This window comes from Podospora pseudopauciseta (assembly GCF_035222475.1).
Source record: "Podospora pseudopauciseta strain CBS 411.78 chromosome 7 map unlocalized CBS411.78m_7, whole genome shotgun sequence".
Taxonomy (NCBI): Eukaryota; Fungi; Ascomycota; class Sordariomycetes; order Sordariales; family Podosporaceae; genus Podospora; species Podospora pseudopauciseta.
This window is the reverse complement of record NW_026946667.1, coordinates 2554620-2576287: the sequence shown is the minus strand read 5'-3', so window position 1 is coordinate 2576287 and position 21668 is coordinate 2554620. Positions and strand designations below refer to the sequence as shown.

The 21668-nt window shown below is 51.6% G+C and overlaps 5 protein-coding genes across 5 annotated transcripts; 3 read left to right on the top strand and 2 right to left on the bottom strand.

Annotated features, from left to right (window-relative positions):
* Window positions 1-479: 479 nt before the first annotated feature.
* QC763_710705 (uncharacterized protein) lies at window positions 480-2107 on the top strand (the record flags this gene model as incomplete). Its single annotated transcript, XM_062916063.1, is given in 4 exon segments — window positions 480-656; window positions 693-1112; window positions 1379-1535; window positions 1551-2107. The coding sequence occupies 4 exon segments, from the start codon at window positions 480-482 to the stop codon at window positions 2105-2107; spliced, it is 1311 nt and encodes a 436-aa protein (XP_062762077.1).
* A 7730-nt stretch (window positions 2108-9837) lies between these two features.
* QC763_710700 (uncharacterized protein) lies at window positions 9838-12394 on the bottom strand (the record flags this gene model as incomplete). Its single annotated transcript, XM_062916062.1, has 2 exons — window positions 11173-12394; window positions 9838-11120 (listed from the first exon to the last, which is right to left on the bottom strand). Exons 1-2 carry the CDS (start codon window positions 11936-11938, stop codon window positions 9838-9840), a joined length of 2049 nt encoding a protein of 682 aa, XP_062762076.1. The 5' UTR covers window positions 11939-12394.
* Window positions 12395-13245: 851 nt separating this feature from the next.
* On the top strand, window positions 13246-14080 carry QC763_710690 (uncharacterized protein; the record flags this gene model as incomplete). Its single annotated transcript, XM_062916061.1, is given in 2 exon segments — window positions 13246-13804; window positions 13821-14080. 2 exon segments carry the CDS (start codon window positions 13246-13248, stop codon window positions 14078-14080), a joined length of 819 nt encoding a protein of 272 aa, XP_062762075.1.
* A 598-nt stretch (window positions 14081-14678) lies between these two features.
* SLC1 (1-acylglycerol-3-phosphate O-acyltransferase) lies at window positions 14679-16490 on the top strand. The gene is made up of 2 exons (XM_062916060.1): window positions 14679-15986; window positions 16047-16490. The coding sequence occupies exons 1-2, from the start codon at window positions 15269-15271 to the stop codon at window positions 16244-16246; spliced, it is 918 nt and encodes a 305-aa protein (XP_062762074.1). The 5' UTR covers window positions 14679-15268; the 3' UTR covers window positions 16247-16490.
* A 219-nt stretch (window positions 16491-16709) lies between these two features.
* Window positions 16710-20227, bottom strand: TUP1 (General transcriptional corepressor TUP1). The gene is made up of 4 exons (XM_062916059.1): window positions 19644-20227; window positions 19491-19572; window positions 18022-19426; window positions 16710-17969 (listed from the first exon to the last, which is right to left on the bottom strand). Exons 1-4 carry the CDS (start codon window positions 19783-19785, stop codon window positions 17727-17729), a joined length of 1872 nt encoding a protein of 623 aa, XP_062762073.1. The 5' UTR covers window positions 19786-20227; the 3' UTR covers window positions 16710-17726.
* Between the last annotated feature and the right edge of the window lie 1441 nt (window positions 20228-21668).

Below are 21668 nucleotides of genomic sequence, written 5' to 3'. Positions count from 1 at the left end.
AGTGGTGGGAGTGATTGGGTGGCAACTCACACATTTTTAATACCTAACTTCTTCGTGTACATAGCCTACTTCAGGGTAGGCATAGGGACTTAACAAATAGATTGGGGAATATCCACACTACTGTTGTGACGACTTTCTTTGCTGGTGACTCCTTCATGGACCAATCCACCATAGACTATTCATAAGACATGAGGATTCAAAGCTTCCTGCGTGTCGATGCCGATTGGCTGGTCCCGATCAGTTGCCCTCGCTTCAAGGTGGTCTGTTTCGTTTCATCCCTTGGCTATGCGTTTTTCCCATTTGCAAGACATCGCAGCCCAAGGGCGGAGAGAAAAGGAAAGCTTTTTTGTACCTGCATACGGCAGAGCAAGCCCCCTCCCTCCCTTTCGATCACAAACAACCTGGGCCTTGCCGTAGCCTCAAAAGAGCCGGCATACACCATTGCATTATGGCTGGCCGAAATGTCTACAGGCTGAACTATGTTCGTGGTCTTTGGCTTCGAATTCTGTTACCCAACATATGATTGCAGTTCGTGCTCCTTGCCAGATGGTGCTATCACCGTAGCCACCAGCAATGCCGTCATAACCAGAGCTCTGCTGTTATTGCTGGATATCCTATCGCGGTTGGAGAGGAAAGATGCGCTCGACCACGACCAGGTACCGAAAGGCATGAGCTTGTAGATCAGTATACAGTCACCAAGTGATTTCCAACACTGGTTTCAGCACCTATTTTCTCTGCGGGAATGCCATCCTTACAATCCGTTTCCCCCAGGGAAACGGCTCAAGGAACGATTTAGCGACTGGTTCGGTTTTGTTGACAGCCAGTTTTCCATCAAGCATAACACTGATGAGACACATTGCATTCGTAACGGTGCGCTGAGATACTCGGATTGTCCCGATGGGGCAAGGCAACACTACGGCTGTGTGGAAACTTGTTGGGCCTCAACTACAGGATTGCTCCCCGTCATGGAACCCGTCGCAAACGCAAGACATTCCCAAGGGTCGAGATCGTCACTGGCCTCGCTTTTCGGCGGCAGTGTTATTGAAAGCTATCTTCGAATGTTGTCAGTAAAGTCATCACAGAAAGTTTTGTCTGTTTGGAGGATATGCGGGGTGAGTTCAGGCTTCCGTTAACGTCATTATCTTCCAATTATCAAAAAGGTATGTTGTGTTGTATAAAACCATTCCAGCCTTTTTTCTTTTGTCTTCTCACATTGGGCAGGGCCACTCTCGGGCTTATCTTGGGGGTCTTCTTCTTCTTCTTCTTCTTCTTCTTCTTCTTCTTCTTCTTCTTCTTCTTCTTCTTCTTCTTCTTCTTCTTCTCTTACATTAATTATATATGTAGAAAGGCCGAAACTAATCCGGTGTTATTTTCAGAGCTCAAAAAGCTTGTTAAGACTGGTTTCCCGAGTACGCTTAGGCGGCTCAGTATATTCAAAGACTTTGACCGACGACATGAAAGTTTCACAAGGCCATCGAGATTAGCCCTGGGCCGCGTCCTCAAGAAAGCAAGCCGCGAACTTGAAGTTCTGGCCGGTCCTTGATATATAGAAGCGGAGGTTTTCTTTGAAAAGTCCCCTAAACTTCGGTATGGACCAGAACTGTCCCCTCAGAGGCCCAATCTTCGTCGCCTCGCGCTGACCACAGCCGAACTTCATCCCGAGAAACTCAATAGCACAATGAACAGGTTCCTTGGACTACCCATCCAAGCGGTCAGCTGGATGCCAAAGTTGGCGATAATGGAGATTGGGAATAGCGAGGAGTGGACCGAAGAAAAGGGACATGCCTATATTTTTCGCTACAACTTCAACGAGAGGGATGGACCGATGGTAACGTGGTCTAGCACTTGGCCAGCCGAAAAGGGGCTCGTGCTGAGCCCGGATTTGATTCAAAAGTGGCAGGTTATAACGTCGCATACCAGTCACCAGCTTAAAGTTGAGAGAAAGCCTTTGGTCGGTGTAGGACTGGAATGGCCCTACCAACTATCGTGTGTCCATGTGGCTGTCGTCCCCTGGCTTCTTCTCAAGAAGGACGTTCTAAGCGGATTGTCCAGATTTCAGTTCATCAGCGAGTCGCACTCACGCTTTCGGGATAGGGAGTTGTGTTGAAACCCAAATTCGGGGGTTTGTGGCACTCTCATCTGTTGATGGAAGTACTATTACTGTAAAGTAAGCTGAATTAACTGTGAAAGATATCCAAGATACCTTAAAAGATGGCCAAAATACTGTGAAAGACAGTCAAGATCCCCCCAAAGATAATCAAGACCCCTTGAAAGATAGTTAAAACTCCTTAAAAACAATTAAACGCCATTGAAAAAATAATACTTACACTTTTAAAGATAGTTGATGGGCATATTCATCTATCAGCTTGAAAGGCATAATTTAACGGGTATTATACATTTGCTGACTTGCAGGACCGATTATTCGTAGGCTAGGGGCGCCATTGCACAAACATCAATTCAGAACCGCATGCCCACAAACCACGCAGCCCTTCCTTCTGTAACATAAAAAACCAACCCGAGAGAAGATTCCATAAAAAGCAACCAGGAACAAACCCCAAACACCACCCCCCGCCAGTCACAGAAAGACATACCCTCCCTGTATTCCCCCCCCTTGCCCCTCCACTAAACACCCCTTAGCTATATCTAAAAACCCCTCCGTCTATATTGTCAAGACCTTATTACTATCTTTCAAAGCTTGCAAAATTTGGGTGAATTATTCTTTTAATTAGGAAGGCATTTACCACCATCGATTTCCCGCAGGTAAGCGTCACCAAACTTCGAAGATTAAACAAAAACTTAATTCATGGCCCAAGGCCCAATCCGACTAACCTCCAACTACCTATAAAACCCCTCTCAAAAAACAACCAAAAAGAAACCAGGTACTAAAAGCAAAAAACGAAAAAACAAAAACCACCCCAATCACCCCAGCAACCCCCCCCCATTACCCCCGTTTTTTCCTTTTAAAACAGAAAAACAAAAAAAAAAAAAATCCAACTACAAAACCACCTTCCCCAGCTACCCCGTCCTCAAAATAAAAAGAAGAAAAGAAGAAAACAAGAATCATTCCCCTTCTTTGTTGTGAGCCTCCGAGCCCCAGTTGAGACGATCACACTAGGTCTGGGACCCTCACTAGCCATAGTTTAAAAGGCCTTGCCTTGGGGACGCTTCTTAGGGCCTCCTTATTTTTAAATCACTTTATACCTTAGTTTATATTTTTTCTTTTACCTTGTATTATTCATTCCGTCTATATTTTCCTTCATTTCTACGGCAGCAGAGTATGCCCGGTGACCCTCCCAGCTACTTTTCCTATAGTGAAACCAGCTCTTTCGAGTTACTCCGCATCCTCCTCCGCCAGAGACTCTCCCAGCGAAGCCTCACCCTCATGCGCTACCGCTGTCTACGCCGCAAGCCTTCCAGGACCCCCCTACCGGAAGGCCACAACATTCTTCCTCATCATCCCTCCTCCACCACTTCCTCTTCTTGGTCTGCTCCGGGCCGAAACAGAAAGGCCCTTGCTGGGCAGTGAGCGTGATAATAATTAATAACCCCCAAAAGTTAGCTTTATTTATTAATCGAAAAATAAAAAGGGAGAGAATGAGAGAAAGAGAAAAAGAAAGAGGAAAAAAAAGACAAAAAAAGAAGAAGAAAAAAAGAGAAAAAAACACAGAAAGGGACTTACAAGGGACGCCAGTGCTGACGACTGGCGGCTGGGGGGAGGTAGGGTGGCCCGAAGAGCAGCAAGTGCTGCCGCGTTTTTCGCGTTGCGGCGGGCGTGCTCCGCTGAGGTAACCGCCCGGGGCAGGCGTGGCGGCAGCGGGGGGGGCTGGGCCGACCGGGGCTGGCAGAGGGGCTAGTGGAGAGGCCGGAGGAGGGACCGGGGGAGAGACCAAAAGAGAGACCGGGGGAGAGGCCGGAGAAGGACCGGGGAAACTGGAGGAGGGGCCAGGGAAGCCGGGGGGCCTGGGAAGGGATCGGGGAGGCCGGGGGAGAAGAGAATGGAGAGTCAGGGGGAGAGGAGAGAGGGGACGAAGCCACTGCTGGTTATTGCTGCTGCTGCTGTGGTTGTTGTTGTTGTTGTTGTTGCTGCTGCTTGGGGTGCGGCTGGGCTGGGTTGGGAGTTCTGGTTGCTGAGACCTCGTGTTTAAAGAGAGAAGAGAAGAGAAGAGAAAAAGAACTGGAAGAGTTGGGGAGATTCAACACGTACCAGCTGTAACCTACGAAACGTCATTTCGAAGACAACGAAGGATAATCGAGAAGGTACAGGATAGCAGGAGATTACTGACATAGTATGGGAAGTGTCGAGATGTTGGTGATTGCGGTGATTCACGACGAAGGTAGCGACGAAGGAAACGGCGACATAGAACACGGAGGGGGGCCAGGGCTGTCGAGGATATCGTTCTTGACTTGGCTGGACGCATACCAAGAACCATTTCTGCATCCATCTCTACGCAGCTTTCTGCTTACCTTATGGACTGATCGCCAGTACGGTGTTGAAGAGTGTCCGTGGTTGCGTGGCTTTGACATTAGGAAGCGATAGAGGCTTACGAGGGGGCAGCGACGACATCGAACACGAAGGGAGGCGTTTCGAGTAAAGGATGGGGCCTCTAGATTTAAGAGATACGTCCTGGCTTTGAGCAACGGATTGGCCGTGGAATATGGAGATCGTGGGTGAGCAATATGTGACAGCTGACGGAGAGCTCAGCTTCATTGGCGACAGGTGATAGAGGTGTCGTACCTGAAATTAAGTGGCGCGACTCTTGACAATGGGAAGAACAAACTGAAGGATGCTTCGGCCGTTGAAAACATGCCAGGCTGGGTTCTTTCAAAGGAGTATCGTACCTGACCCAGATGCGCCTGATGGAAGATGATTGGTTGTTTGATGTAAGTCGTGTTCACGACGTGGTCTGGGATGGACAAGTTCTGCCGAGGTTGCGCATGCGCGACACGTTGGACCCAACCGTGGAAAGAATGCGGTATAGACAACCATGGTGAAAGAGCTAAGTGGCTAAGTAGCTGGTTGAGCAGTCTCTTTGGAACCTGGATAGACACAAATTATCTCGTGCCTTCTGCTTTTCCAAACCCAGACACGCGGTCCCATGGAAGTCAGCCGCGTCGGTAGATCAATGCGGCACATCGAAGATTGCGGCGAGGAAGGTGTACGTATTTTTTGTCACAGGCTGGAAGGTAGGCAAGAGTTATAATTTCAAAGGGCCATCTTACTCGGTTGCACCAAACTCCAATTGATCATCGCTTTCTTTATTCATGTCTCCTCAGATTCAGGGGTAACCGTGGCAACCATTTGGTCAAGAGGGAAGGGGTTTGTTTACTTTCAGGGGAACATTTAAGAGCCCTCACCATCTGAGTCCTTGCGCTGTCAGTCACTGTCAGTCAGCCTGTTCCTTCTCTGGCGGTCACTAGAGTTGTGTTCTTTCTGCCATTGCATTTTGGATGCTTGCGCATGCGAACCTCGGCAAGACTCGTGCATCCTGGACCTCGTCGCAGGCTGTTTACACCAGCCAGCTACCACAATATGCACCTAGCCTTCCCTCATCGCACATCCTGCTACTCAATGTCAGGAACGACATGTCTATCCGCTGGCACATTAAGCCGCCACAGCTCAACATAACCGATGTCTCTTTCGCACGGCCTGTCCGTTACTCGAAGTCAAGAACGATATCCTGGAAACTCCAGTCCCCTTCCCTTCGTACCTCGATATCGTCATTACCTTCATCGCGAGCCTTTTCAACTTCTGAAGGTCGAAACCACCCAAACATCAACACTACTTCCCCACATCGGATTGTCGATTGGTCGGTCGATACTATAAGTCGGAAGTTGCATAGAGATGGATATGCCTGCGGGTTCTTGGTGTGCGCCCTCCCAAGATAAGAGCAATATACTTGAGCAGTCCAACCCCCCGTCGTACCTCGATGTTAGCGTTACCTTCGTCGCGAGCCTTCCAGCCTTCCAACTTCCCAACGTCAAAACCACCCAACCATCGACGGTCGTCTCCCACACCGTGCTTGGTATACGTACCTCCTCCCATTGGTCTGTTCCTTTACCACTCATACTATCTCCCCCAGCTCTTCTCTTCTCTTCTCTTCTCTTCTCTTCTCTTCTCTTCTCTTCTCTTCTCTTCTCTTCTCTCCTCTCCTCTTCTCTCCTCTCCTCTTCTCTTCTCTTCTCTCTTTTAACCTCGACAATAATAACAACAATAACAACAATAACAACAGCACCGCCAGCAGGCCATGACTACCACCGCCCGCCAACCATTACTCGCACTCGCAGGCCCTCTTCCCCGGCACCCGCAAGCCCTGACTCCTTTCCAGCTGCTTCTTCGGTCTCGCTCCCCCGCACCCCTCGCCCGCTCCCTCACGCCCTCCTTTTTTTAAAAAAAAGAAAAAGAAAAATGTGGCTAGAACTCGCCGCTCCCGTCGTCAGTTGATTGTTGTATTCCCACTGTGTGAATCTGACCGGTGGACTGACTTTTTTGTGATGACAGAATCATCCGAGGTCGACTTGCCCGCCGCTAAGCCCCTCCGGCCGGGGAGGGGAAGGAGGAGAAAAAGAAGGAGGAGGAGGGGAAGAAGGAGGAGGTGGTGGTGGAGGAGGAGAATGAGGACGAAGATTGGGAGGAGATGGCGAGGGATGATGATGACCTTGCCTCGGACGCCAACGATGATGATCACAACGGGGGTGATGAGAGAGGTTTTTATGATTAGGAGTAGTTTTTGTGGTTTGTCAGAGGGGTGTATGTTAACCACGTCCGAGTAATTTCCAGCTGGATCGTTGAACCTGGCTACTTAGCGTCCAGCGTTAGAGGACTGATTGGGTGGGGCGCCATGTCAATTTGGGACTGGATGGACCTTTAAAGCTGTTACGTTTCTAGAAAAAATAAAATGAGGTAGAGATCACCGACAGGAATAAAGGCTTTTAAAGATAGTTAGCATACCTCTAAAGATAGTGAGTAGGCTTTGAATATTATTGATAGGCCATGGAAGGTAGCTACAGGGCCTTTAAAGATAGTTGCAAGGCCTTAATAATATAGGTAATAAGCTCAATTGGCTTCGGAAAATAAATACTTATCTATATATTACGACTATCAAAGATGCAAACTTTATGTGAGATATGCGATTGTGAGATATAAAGGAATATAGTAATAATGATGGGTAGTATTTTTATTATTTATGGAGAGTAGAGTCAATAAAATGTTTAAACCTAAAGGGGGAGGTTAATAATAATCAAAAATAATACGTTAGATTTAAGTGATAAAGGCTAAATACCGTAGTAAAATATACCGATAAAGACGTGAATAGGGAAAGTATTTAATGTTTACTAAGTCTTTTCCTCCATATATCTAGTTTAAATCCTTTATTTTATATTTTTATATTACTACCGTCCTCCTATAAGTAATTACTTTAAGAAGAATAAACTCCGAGGTTTATATGTGACGAACCCCTATCCAGAACCTCTGAAAGGGATATCGGTTGAAGGCACTTCTGAATAATCCTGGTTCGGTGCAGCTAAACAGTGCACAACAAGATGTCTCGATGTAAACACTAGATGCCGTGAATACAACTTGAATTGCATACTGCGGAACTGTCTATCTACGCCAGCCAGTTCCTCCGTATATATAGACCTGTGGACCGTGGACCGTCGTCTTGTATACGGTCCTCGGTCCGCTCCGTATTGGCCGATACTGGACCGTGGACCGTGAGCCCCGCCGCGGTCCCCGGTCCCCATCTTATTGGTCCGTCTGATCTCCTGGACCGTGAGCCCCGCCCGATGGCGCGGTCCAGTCTTGATTGGTCCTCGTGGCCCCACTGTCTTCCAGAACCGTGACATTATATTTTAGTATATCATATAATAGAATCTTATTAATGACCTCCTATATATATTCTTCCTTGCTACTATATATACAAAAAAGGAAAATATCACTAGTGCCTATACCTTCACAATATGTTGGCGTGGAGCGAAATACAGTGCTTTTGACCGAGACAGCATCATACAGCTATTAACAGGATGAAAGACTTAGTTTCGATCAATTCCGACTATCGAACCCAATTAATATTACCACATATCTAGACAGCCAACTATGCAGTCACCAAGTCCAGTGCAAGACGTCAGCTACAAACTACATCCAACCAGCAGTTAGGGGTATCATTTCCTTTCGGTCTCTCGATTTCCCTCCTTCTCCCTCCCTACACACCCACTCCTAAAATCCAGCAAAAATATCATCAAACTCATCCCCTTTCTTCTTTTTCTTCTTCTCCACCACTCCACTCCCACCAACCCTCTTCCTTGGTTTCTCACCCCCCAACCCGCCAAAGATATCATCAAACTCATCACCTCTCTTCTTCTTCTTCTTCTCCGGCTTATCCTCCCCCAAATCACCAAAAATATCATCAAACTCGTCTCCTGCAGCTTTCTTTTTTTTTTTCTTGGGGGTTGTCTCCTCACTTAGGCCACCAAAGATGTCGTCGAACTCATCGTCTGGCTTCTTCTTCTTCTTGCTGGCTGGTTTTGATGCTTGGGATGTATTATCGCTGTCGTTGTTGGGGCAGTTAACCTCGTTGGATGGTATATCTCTCTTTTCGGCTGCCTTTTTCTTGGCGGATTTCTGGTTCTCAAAAGAGCCAAAAATATCATCGAATTCATCCCCACCAGCAACCCTCTTTTTCTTTTTCTTTTTCACCACCCCCCCCTCCTCACCCACTCCTCTCATCACCACCTTCCTCTTTTGTACCGTATCAACATCCCCTTCCACACTCTGCAGTACCTCCTCCCTCTGAACCTTTACCCCCAAATCCTCCCGCTGAATCACATCCCCTATATCCACCTCCCCCTCCCCATATTCTACCCCCTCATTTTCCCCCTTCACCCCCTCCATCCCCTCCATCTCCCCATCCATATCAGGCACCAACCCCCCAAGCACCATACTCACCCCCCCCAAAACCCCCACCAACCCCAACCCAACCTGCGCAAACTGCCTATCCCCCACCAGCCTCCCAAACCCCACCCACCCCTTCACCACAACCCCCTCCTTCATGAACCTCACCCGTTTCAGCACCCTCTCCACCCCCTCCTCCCACTTCCTCGTTTTCTCCCCCTTCCCTTTGCCTTTCCCCTTTGCCAACTGGCCTGACGATGGTGGTGAAGGGGCATAATCAAGACAGTCCTCGATTTCGGAGATCAGTTTCCCCGTGTTCCTCCTCAAAATATCAAACGCCGACCACCACCTCGACGAAAAATGCTGGTTCTTGTTGCGGTGGTGCAGCCGCTGGAGGATTTCCCTCAGCGGATAGAGACGTTCGAGTGATGACTCCAATAAGGGGGGGTCGATTATGGCTGTTGGTTCCGCCATTGTGAAATGGTTCTGGGGGTGATGGGAAGTTGTGAATTCTTTTCCCAAGATTTAAAGAGAGAGTTCAGTTGAATAGTTGAACTGGTGGGTGGTGAGATTTTTGGGGGGGGAATGGTGGTGCAAGGGCTGAGGTTGTTCCAAAAGCGTGTAGGTCAAGTTAGTGTTGAAAGAAACCTAATGAATGAACCTTGAATGGCTTTTGATGGTGAAAGTGAAAACTGAAGGTCCAAGCTCCCCGAGATAAGCTGGGTTAGGGTTAGCTCCGCCAACACAACACCACCGGAGATAAGTTGGGTGAGGGTTATCTTAGCTCACTCGCACATCACCGGAGATAAGCCTCACACCTTGCAACACCCATCTTCGTTATTTGAATAGTCCAAACCAATATCCCTATGCATACTCCCTAAATTACCATTCCCCCAATTCCTGAATCATAACGCCATGCAAAGTATATACATCCCCCCCTTCTCATCTTGTCAACAAACCTTAACCCCACAAACCTCCACCCCCTTCGTCACCACCGCCGCCCTCTTCCCCTCAAAATACCTCCCCACCACCTCCCTCACAAACTCAGCATCACCCAGACTCCACACATCCAACCCCATCTGCGCAAGCGCATCGCTATCCACCCTCACCCACCCCCCTCCCCTCCCTTCATACCCCTCTTCCTGATAATCGTCACTCTCACCCCCAAGCAACCGTTCCCTTTCATCCTCCCCCTCCCCTTCCCTTCCGCCACCGCCACCCCCAGGCGTCTCCCCATAATCCAAATCCAGACTCATCAAATCATCATCATCCCCCGAGTCCACAATCTCGGCCAACACCCTCAAAATCCCCGTCGTCAACCTGTGGAAATACGCAATAATCGCCAGCTCCACCCCCGCCTTCTCATCATCCTCCTCCGCGTCCTCCCCCGGTTTTCTTGCTGTCAAGGACGACAAACTATCAATCATTGTCCCCGAAACCGCCGTCCCAAAACTCGGCCTCCGTTGCGGCACAGCAGTCATGGAAGGCGACATGGGCGGCCCCAAATCAGCAAGCAGACTGGCGTCGTGGCTTTGCTCGTCGATTTCATCAGAGTGTCTTTTTTCACCGGCCGAAGCCCACCACATGAAGCCGTTGTAGGCCAACGCAGCCCAGGTGGTTGGTTCGACGATTTGGTCGGCGTCTTCGTCGGATATGATCATTGCTTGGCGGGGGTGGTTGCCACTTGATGTCCCTGGTCTCGAGGAGGAGGAGGTAGCTGCGGGTTTGGATAGGCGGATGGCTGGCGCGGAGGGGGTGGGTGCTTCGTCTGGGGTTTGCACCTCTGGTTGGGGTTGTGACGCAGAGTGAGAGGCTTCTGCTGCAGCGGCGAGGTGCGCCAGGCCTGCTCGGAGAGTACGGAAACGGCGGAGGTCGCGCTGGGTGGCCTTTACCGGGACGCCCTTGGGGCATTCGATTGTTGGCCATGCCCTTTCCTTGGCGTTGCTCGAGTAGACTGGGGGCAGGGTGATCAGCATGTCCCAAAGATCCCCCTTCATAGCGAGAATGCTGTCTGTGGTGCAGGCTACCCAGCCCGAGGTAGAGTCCTCGGACGGATCAGAATGCTGATCGTCTTGATTAGGGCGCTTTTTCATGGCGGCCTGGTGTTCCATAAGATACGAGATATCATGCACACCGATGGTAAAAAGAGGTCGTAAACGCTGTACAGGTGCTGATGGGTCTATCACGTCGCAGACGGACAGGGGAATGTTGGACAAGACAGAAATATCATACACTAAGATTCGTCAGCAGCCATCAAATACCAAGGAGTGTCCCGGTAAACATACCAAAATTGCAAACTTCATGCACCGGTGCATGGCAAGAAATCAAAATGCGCTTGCGCAACAGGGCGGCGCGATGAACCGGAAAGATCAGCGGCCCAAACGTATCCAGCAACGACGTCAAACTCCACGCCGGATGATAAGGCGACAGCCTGTGTCCGGGAGGTATCAGGGCGGTGCCATCCGAAGCAGACCTATTCCTAGTATGGCCTCTCCCCAACGGCGGACGGACAGCCCTAAAGCTAAGCGCGGGGGAGGCCAGAGGTTCATCCTTCAATGGCTGTGGCGCCGACGTCTCGCGCGCGCCGTTTCTCTCCCAGTACTCCTCCAGTATTTGCGTCTGCTTGCGATCCTGAACCAGCTTGCTGGCCATCTCCTTCAACCCCTCGGCATGGCGCCATGCCCTCCCCAGACGGCCATAGCTTAGCGGCACCAAGACACCCACAGCAATCATGCGCGCATGACGTGTTTCCTCCTCATCGGTGGGGGTGTTGATAAACGCGCTGAGCCCGGCGTGGCTGGCATCGTGGACAAAGTAGATGAGGTCGTCGGTGACGGTGTGCAAGCCCGACGGCAAGCTCTTGTACTCGACAGCGCCCTCGAGCTCGAGACCGGGAACGGCCCGTTTCCAGACGATGGTGTAGCCGGCCTTGACGTCGAAATCGATCAAAAAAAGAGCAGAGACGGGAGGGAGATCGGGTAGAGCGACCGAGGCGCCGGGCTGCGGCAGCCGTACGGATAGATTCGGGTGTCCGCGACGGGATTCGGCCATTGTGACTTTGGGGATGTCTCGATGGTGAGGATAGCTGGGATGGGACTTCGATTGTCCGAGACAGACATGCGCTTGGGGTGAATCGGAGGGGCTATCGCTGGACCGGAAGCATCATTGGCGCCCAGGGGCGACCGGAGGCTGTAGATGCAAGAGGCTCGAACCTATGCTGCTGTGTAGCTGGTGAAGTAGGCGGGAAGATGCTGTGTTGCTGCGGCCATCCGGAATGTTTTGGTGAGCTTTGTTGGTGTTCAGTGGACGTCGAATCAAGCAGTTGGATGAACCATGGCTAATGTGCTAGGGTTCCCTTGGCCTAGGCCATAATTAGTGGGGCTTCTAGAACAGCAGGAGGCGCTACGACCACATCTTGTTTTCATTCATTGTAGTCTCCCAAGACATGAACACGTACCTGTACAGTGTGTATTGTGTTTACATGTTAGGTATTGAAAGAGATTGACCCTCGAACTATTATCAAGACCAAAAACTAACCTTGGTAAATAATTTTATTGTAAAGGCAAGTCTCGGAGCCTCGTCCGTGCTGATCTGAGCCTTGTTGTGTTCACAAGGATGATTATATGATCTTGGCTGAGGCTAACAAAAAGCCAATCATGAACTTCATGATGACAGGGCGCTTAAGAACACCACATTGGAGCTGTAATACTCGAAGTTGGCTTCAGGCAGGCCTTGGCCAAGCTCAATGTGTCATCATTAACATCGTACTAGAACCCAGAGCCTCGCCCGTACCATGTATATGGGTGTAAGACACCAGGAAGGAGTATCACCGTCATGGCTGAGCAACGCCCACTAGACCTCTACAGAAGCCCTAACTTGCCTGCCTGCTTCCTGTGTGCGTATGAACAACACCAGACGAGGAGATGTGATATCTATAAGCGCGTGGCTGCAGACGGCCACCAACTGGCTGGATCACCGCGATTCATCCTGAAAGCCACCCACAGTTTGCACAACTAGCGCTGAGAGGCTGAAACACCCATAATGGAATCCCGCGAGAACCTCACCATAATGTTGGCCCCGCCTTGCCCTCAGTCAGGTATATAGCTTGAGGGAACAAAGTAACTCCAGTTTTCATTCTGTCAAGTTAGCCAGCTTCTTCTCACTACAGTCATCAGCAAAACATCAGCATCAAGAACCGCACAATGGGTGGACTCTCCGCACCGTCTCGGTGTATCCTTTTCCTCCTCTTCATATACTTCGAACCCATCGCAGCGTGGAGAGGCACCAACACGAACCAGTTTCGCGAATGGTACCCCCAACATGGCCACATATTTGAAGCTTTTAAGTAGAAGTACTGCATGACCCAATACCGACAATACCTTACTGGCAACACATCTGCCGTCGAACGTGACATTCTCGGTGGGGGTGGAGCCAACACTGTGTTGACACAGCCTGTCATCCAATGTGTCCTGAACAGCACGAGCGAGCATGTCAAAAATGGCATGACAGCAGCCCAGGTTCTCCTCGGCGTCATGCCCAACGTCCTCGCTGTGATGGGTCCTTCGACCGAGGAAATGAGCATGCTCGCGAATGTAGCACGGCGACCTCTCCTCGCACTCATGCGTGCCGCCGGATCGCCCAGCGTGTACTTCAGCCGGGCCTTTGAATACCATGATCCCGCCCAGATCCTCCACGACCACCCGAGCAGACTCCCACAGTGGCGCCCAAGCATGTGGTACTACAAGCTGTCCATCTCCATGGCCGAATACATCATCGCCCTGGCTACCATAGCCAACATTGCTACTCTCAACTGGGAGCTCGGCGTCAAGGCCACATGTACCCTGTGGACGAATCGCACCTTCGGGCCAACGATATGGGCACTGCTAGGCCTGGTCGTACACATTTTCGGAACCATAGGTCTGTGGCTGGCGAGGTCCAAAGAAAGAGGTTCTCGCGGCAGTCAAGAGAAAGGAAGAGTCGGCCTTTCATATTCGAGAGAGGCTCGCGCCGGCAGGCGGATGGATTTCGAGCATTCCCAGGCGCTTGCTCGGCCTTCTCAAGACAGAGTCCATACCGAGTGCCTCGGAAGGCTATGACGTGCGCATCGTCGCCTTCCAAGAGAGCAAGCTCTTTTTGGACACGGCCTGGGTTGAATCCATGGCCACCGTCCTTCATATCATCTTCGGGACCTGATCTTTTCAAGCACCATCTTCGTCGGCGTGGAGGATGCGCTATCCATCGTGGGACGGTACATGGCTAGTGTTTCCATCTGTCGAATTATCCTCATGTATGAGCTGGCTGGACTTCGAGAGTCGGTTGAATCCATCCTCCTTCTGCCCAGACGGGACACAAAGGTCCGGGAGGTGTCAACACAGACAACAACCCTTTCCCATGATTTCGGCGATGACCAGATGATCAAACGGCAGGTACGCGCAACGGTGGTGTCGTCGCAGGTTTAGGGATGTTGGATGATCATATGGTGGGAATTATCACATGCTTTCTTTTCTCCAACTTAAACATTTTTTGTATCTCCGTTCCCGTCCCCGCACGATCCCAACAAAAGATACTTGGGGGGTTAGGTGAAACGACACTGTGGCCATGAGATGAGACTTGTAGCAGTTCAGTGATGAAGAGAGGATAGAAAACACCAAATACTATTCAGCAACACATGCACATGTTGAATGATGTTTGTTTTTGCCCAACTCACCGACAGATGATGCGGCGAGACCTGAGTTTTTCAAGTGAAGCTTGACTTCTCAGTCTTGTCACGATATCCCCGCGATTGCCAAGTTTTCTGGTCACAAGGGTTGCAAGGGGCTGCAAGGGTTGCTGGCACCTGCCCCACGTCCCGCAAATTTTAGCCTCAACGATTCCTCAACCTCGGACACCCCACACTCTCACAGTGCATTCTGGCTCTGATTTGATTGGGCTGCAACTTCGAGTGCCGGCCCGGGCCATGAAGAACGAAAGTCAATAACCAAGACCTTTTTGGTGCCACGGAGCCCATGATTGCTTGTTTCTTAGTATTCCATATCCTTAATCACCAACAAATCGTCCATCGTTTGGCTTAGAAACCCCTCGACGCACAACGACACCACTTGGACTGGGGTCGCCTGTCTCTCCAGCATCCACTAGCCCGGTAGCATCCCCATCCAGACGCCACATCGCCAGTCCCCATCCCCCCAAAAACTTTCCGGCCACCCGCCGCTCGAGCGCCGGTCCGGCAAGCCCATTCATCATCACAGGATCCAAGCCGAAAAACGACTCAAAGCCTTGCGACTGCGCATCCCCCCGTGTCGGCCTTCCGAGTCCCCTCCTCCCCCTCGCCGTCCTTCGGGCTCAACCCCGCCCCTCCTTCGTCGTTCCTTCTCAACACCAGCTATGGCGGCAATTATAACATACACCGGCTACTTCTTCGCCTACTACGCCGCCCTCATCATGTTCTTCCACCTCCTCGGCCTAGTCAGCTCCAAAGCCGCGTTCGTGGCGCGCTCGCTGGCCATGTACATCTCGATCCTCATCGCCTCAGCATACGGACTCGGCGCTGCTGTCTTTCTCTCCTTGATTGGCAAGCGCGGTCTCTCACAATGGGCGGTTGGGCGGTGCTTCAAGCTGTGCATGTTGCTCGGCACAGGCCTCAAGTTTGACATTGAAGACCCAAAGAACCACCTCGGCACCGTCCGTCCCGCCGTTTTCATCGGCCCCCACCAGACCGAAGTCGACCTCTTGATGCTGGGCACCATGTTCCCACAGTACTGCAGCGTCACGGCCAAGACTCAGCTTAAGAAGATCCCATTCTTGGGCTGGTTCATGACCCTGAGCGGCGCCGTCTTCATCGACCGCAAAAACTCCAAGGATGCGCGACAGGCGATGCAGGGAGCTGGCGAGCAGATCACCAAGAGGAAGCAGAGCGTGTACATGTTCCCCGAGGGGACCCGGAGCTACACGAAGGAGCCCACCATGCTCCCCTTCAAGAAGGGCGCCTTTCACTTGGCTGTCCAGGCGCAGGTGCCTATTGTTCCAGTGGTTGTGGCCAACTACAGCCATGTGTATTCCCTCAAGGACATGGTTTTCAAGTCGGGGAGCGTGCCGTGCAAGGGTATGTTTTGTTTCATTTTCCTCTTGAATTTTTCACCGCAGCAGGCTGACACAACCACAGTCCTCGATCCCATCCCCACAGCGGGTCTCACCACAGCCGACGTCGACGAACTCGCCCGCGAAATCCGTGAGGTCATGCTCAGGGAGATGATTGCCCTGACGGAAAAGGCCCGCAGGAAGACGGTTCCTCTGACGGTCCCCGCCAAGCAACAAAACGGCGTCGTCAAGGTCAGCGGGACAGACATGCGCGTCGCTGCGTAAAAAACCTCCTCTCCTCAAATGAGAGGGTTGATTACAAAAACAAAACCTGCCATGCCAAGCGGGCGGGTCTGTGATGTCTAAACGGCACAGCGAGGCGACTGACAAGCAAACCGAACGACGATACTACTACTACTACGCCGTGCCAGGTGTATGTGTTGTGTGTGTGTGTATGTTTGTAAGGAAAGGACCGGCAAAAGGGCATTTTGATACCCCATCTAATAGAAAGAAGATGGATGGATGGGATGGATGGGTGGGTGGAGTGGGGGGCAAGAAAGGGAAAGCGTAAGTGGAAAGGGGGGAAAGCGAAAGCGAAGCAAGCGTGTATTTTACCAACAGGCGTTTTGGAAAGAAATGGCGGATCTCTTTTTTTGTTTTTGTTTTTTGAAAGGGTAGATGTGGGGGGTGACTAGGTAATTAATCTAGAAGGGAGATAGATATCTAGGATGGGTGGTGGGTGGTGGGTGGTGGTTGGTTGTATGATTTGTTTGATGTTGGGGGTTAGAATGAATGGGAAATGAAATGGCCATGTCCATTTGAGACTTGTGTGTGTGTGTATCGTACAAAGAGACAACAACAACAACAACAACAACAACAACAATGGCACTCTTGTTCCCCCCTGACTGGTGTACACACCACACCTTTCTTGATAGGACACTCTTGGGAACAACAACCGCGCAGAAGGCGATGTGTTGATTTCCAGGTAGGTAGGTAAACTTACATGCATCCATCCCTTTTTCATGTTTTCTTTGGAGGGAAAAAATCTTGATAGATTCAGCACATAAGGTAGTAGAACAAAAACCCCTGACCGAGCATAGGTACTGACAGCAAACCAAAGGGGTTCCTTGACTTTAGACAGAGAGAGAGTGTGTGTGTGTGTATGTCGAGGTTGTCAGAGTGTGCCTTGTTTGGAAACGTCAAAACAGCAGCAGAAAGTGTTGGAAGATGGTTGTCCCAAGGTAGGTCACAAACAGGGCTCAGGGGTAAATCCACACCACCCCCCTACCCGAGGTCCCATGCTCATTCAAGTCACCCAAATCACAATTCACCATGATCCTTTCAAAGAAAACCCTTTCAGTTCAATACAAACCCCCCCCCCCGCCCCCCGAACCCACCACTACCATAAAGCCCACCAACTAGTAATACCCTTTGTTACGTTGTCAAAGTTGTGTGTGTAAAAAAAAACAGACGAAAATACCCTATCAAACAAACAAAAAAAGAGAAGTAAGAAAATAAAAAGCAAAAAAAGTAGGAAACAAGAAAAGTTCAACAACCCGAATTTCCGCTTCCTACTTGCTTCAAAAGTTCCACATACTCCTTTCCCTTTCCTTTCCATTTTATCCCACACACATGTTATTCAACTTTCCATTTCCGTTTGAATTTGGATTAGTTACAAAGGTCCCAACCCCTCTGCTTCAAGCTTTCGTAGAACGCTTGCGAATTTAGCAAGCTTCCGTCTGATTGATCGCATCCCTTGTTCCTTCTAGTGGCGGATACGACTGTACGACCAGATGCGTGCCCTCATGTCACCCGAACCGGTCGCAAACCAGCCGCCCGAGTTTCCTGACGCAGGGCTTGGAGCCACAGAGATAACCGAGTTCTTGTGTCCCTGGAGCATGAGCTGGGTGTGTCCGGTGCGGGGATCCCAGAATTGAACGCCGCGGTCCTTGGAACCGGAGAGAACCCATTCATTGTCAGGGGTGAGCGCAACACTGAGGACGAAGTCCTATTAAAAAGTTAGCAACGAGGCCGCGGCTTCAAGACCTAGAAATACATACCCTGTGTCCCTCAAAAGTCCTGATGCAGCGGCCGACCGGCTTCATGATACCGCCGGGCATCTGGTTGTGATTCCGGGGAGCGGCAAGCTCCCACATCTTGATGGTCTTGTCCAAGCTACCGCTGACGAGGTCACGAGAGTTGGGCGAGAAAGCAACAGAGTAAACACTGTCCTTGTGGCCCTCGGGACCCTCGAGACGCTCCAGCAAGAGGCCTGTCTTGACATCCCAGACCCTGACACTCTTGTCAAGCGAGCCGGCGGCGACATACTTGGCATCGGGCGAGATGGCAACGGTGGTGACGCCGTCCTCGATGGTGAGCGTTGCCGTGTTCAAACCAGTCTCAATATCCCAAAGCCTGACAGTGCGATCACCACTGCCAGAAGCAATGGTGCGGCCATCACGGGCAAAATCCAAGCTGTAGATATCCTGCTCGTGACCAGCAAAAGTGTTGCGAATCTGCCTGTTCTTGATGTCCCAGACTCTGATGAGCTTGTCTTCAGCACCGGTAGCCAGGTACTGCCCGTCTGGACTGAAGCAAACGCTTCTGATATAAAGATCGCCATTGAGATCAATACTCTCGTCTTGGAGAATGCAGACCTTGTCACCAGTCTGAACATCGTAGATCTGAGCAGATCTGTTACATCCCGTCGCGACAAATTTGCCATCGGCGCTGAACCTCACGCAGCAGACCACACTCTCGTGCTGGAGAGTGTGAACCAAATCAACATCCAAAACACGGGGCACCGCTTGGTTGAAAATGGCCCACCAATCGTCCTTGACCTTCTTGATGTGGCTTGGGAGACGCTCGGGGTCCAGGTCGCTCAATGCGTTGCTCTGAGAAGAAATCGGGACGGGCTGGTGCTGCTGCTGTTGCTGCTGCACCATGCGGGTGTGGTCGGGGGTGGGATGGGTCGGGACCTGGGGAGACTGGCCGGGGCCGTTGTAGGGAACCGGAGTGTTGATCTGGGGGGTGGCGGGACCGCCGGCAGGGGGTCTCCCGATCGGCTGGCCTCTCTTGCTGCCGGGGCCGGGGCTAGCGGTGCTCTGGGGGGGCTGAGATGGAAAACCGCCGGGGGCTGGTCCTTGGTACTGTTGCTGGAAAGGGGGCTGCTGAGACGGCGGGGGAGGAGGGGGAGGAGGTCCCTGCTGGAGTCCCGGTGGCGCGGGGGGCATGTGGGGAGGCTGCTGTTGCTCCTGAGGAGGATGAGGAGGGGGGGCCAGGCCGCCCTGTCCGCCCTGCCCGGAGAGGATCCCGTTGAAAACACCACCTCCCCCCATGTTGCCTATCTGAGGAGGGGGCTGCTGGGAAGGGCCAGCATGCTGTGGCGGCGGGTTCATAGGTCCCGGGGGGCCACCGCCGCGAGTTTCCAGCTGACGACGAAGGAGGTTGATTTCATCCTCGTATCTGAACAGGCGCGCGCCGCGTTAGAAGGCTTGTGTAGTTTGTCCAAGACATGCTTCAAGCTTACTTTTGCTTCAGTTGGACATGCTGCTGCTCCATCTGATAAACCTTCTCGCGAATCATTTGCATCTCTTGAACCTGGGCCTGGACTGTGGCGGAAAGACTGTCAGCATTGTCGGGATGGGACAAGGCACGGCGGTGTTGTCGAACCAAAACTTACTTTGGTGTTCATATCCCTCGATCTGTCGTTGATGCGATTCAAACTCGGCGCGGATGCCCTCCAGGAGCTCGTTCTGGCGGCTGCCATTGGGGTTGGCAGGGGGCGCGACGCCCATGCCGCGATGGCCGGGATACATCGACATTGTGTGCAGTGGGCGACGATAATGTCGGGGTGGATTGGGTTGATGGGGGGGCGATGCACCAGAGAATTTACGAATTTACGAGTAGACAAAAGTCTTGGCGAGAAATGGGTGCACGTCGCCCGATTGCGGCGGCGGCTCGGTCGAGGGCTGTGAGCTCTTGGTTCCCCCGTCGATGGTGTGGATGAGGCCGTCGCGCGTTCCGAAGAAAGAAAGGAAGAAAGAAAGAAAAAGACACGGCGCGGGTGGTGTCGGGTGTCGGGTGAGTGGTGATGTTTTTGACGCAGGTGTTTTGGTGGAGGTTGTGGTTGCAGACAGAGAGGCAGGGAAAGGAAATGGAAAGAAGGTGAAGAGCAAGCAAGAGGGAAGGAAAGGCGCCAGAGTGGAGGGGGGCGTAGGGGCGGCTGGAATCTACCTGGGACGGTCAAGCAGGACAGAAAAAAAAAAGGTACCTTTGCCGACGTGTGGCAGTAGCGCTGGAGTCAAGTACCACGTCCCGGCAGGGGACCAGGACCGGGGGCAGATGCGGCGCTCCTGCTCAAGAAGACCCACCCAATGTGGACCAGGGACCGTGCACGCGCAGGCTGTCTTAGCGTGCGCCGTTCTGGAAAGTGGAAAGGAGGAAAGTGGGGGAGTGGGTCAAATGGGGGCGTGTGCAGCAACCTGCAGCGGCCCCAGGGATGGGGTGGCTGCAGCATCGAGCACACACGTTTTGTTTCCCGAGAGACCAACCATTTTCAGCAAAAGCCTGGGCTCCTGGAAATTTGTGACAGAAGTGAAGTCAACCTCGTGCCTCTGTGGGTGACACAAGTTTGTCTTTTCCTACTCACCTCACCTCACCATCCCACCTCACTTCTCACCATGCACAACACAAGCAGCAAACCATTCTGAAGGGAAAGCACAAAGCATCCGTATTCCGATAATGAAACACAAAGTTTCGAGGGTTGGGTGAGATATCTCATCTGTGTGGTAAGAAAATAAAACGAGCACAAAGAACAGGGGTCCAATTATCCGGTTCGTCACAGTGCTGCAACAAGTGGCCCTCGGCAAACCGAAGCAACATCCCCGCTTGCCATCCACCCCCATCCACACATCCACCCCCATCCATCCCATCTCATTCATCACATTCCATCGGTATCGTGGTGGTGGTGGTGGTGGTGGTGGTGGTGGTGGTGAGGATTACCCGTTTGGGCTCTCCTGCCAATGTTCGGGATGACCCCCAGCCTGCGTTCCGCATCCGAGAATAGCCCCGCTGTCAGCACATGTGCCGTCATGGCTCTGTCTCGAGCACAGATCACAGCAGGCAGCATGTCTGCATTACATGTCTGCACATTATCTGCCCAAGTCTGGTTTGCCTAGAGGGAAACGGAGGTCTTATCACCGCAACGTTTTGATCTTGCCTGCTCCAACGCTTCCTAGATCCTGGAACACCGAAGAGGCTCACCGCCGGCTGACAGTCTTGTAGTAGTTAACACCATGTCAATGCGGGGAAGTGGTCCGACCATTTTTACCAGCATACTTTTCTTTACCTATGTTTTAGACCTGGCCTTGATAGGTGGCCACCGAGGAAAGCCCAAGATATAACGAAATCTGACCCGACGTAGCCGATGGGGATCGACATCTGCATCGATGCACTCCCAGGCTTCGGGGTCATCACCTGGAGGATACTCGGAAGCTCTCTGCCATGACGGAAAGTTCCCCCGGAGATGGGGGCGCACATTCCAAGGGAGAGAAAAGAAGCGGGTCCCTATCTCCGCACCAGCTGGGCCGAGCCGGGAACCTGTCCAGTGCGGGCCGAGACAAAGCCACCGGCTCAGCCTTGTTGATTATGTGATCGAAAACCACTACATCTTGTTGTCGTTGCTCAAGCTCAACGGTCATCCAGC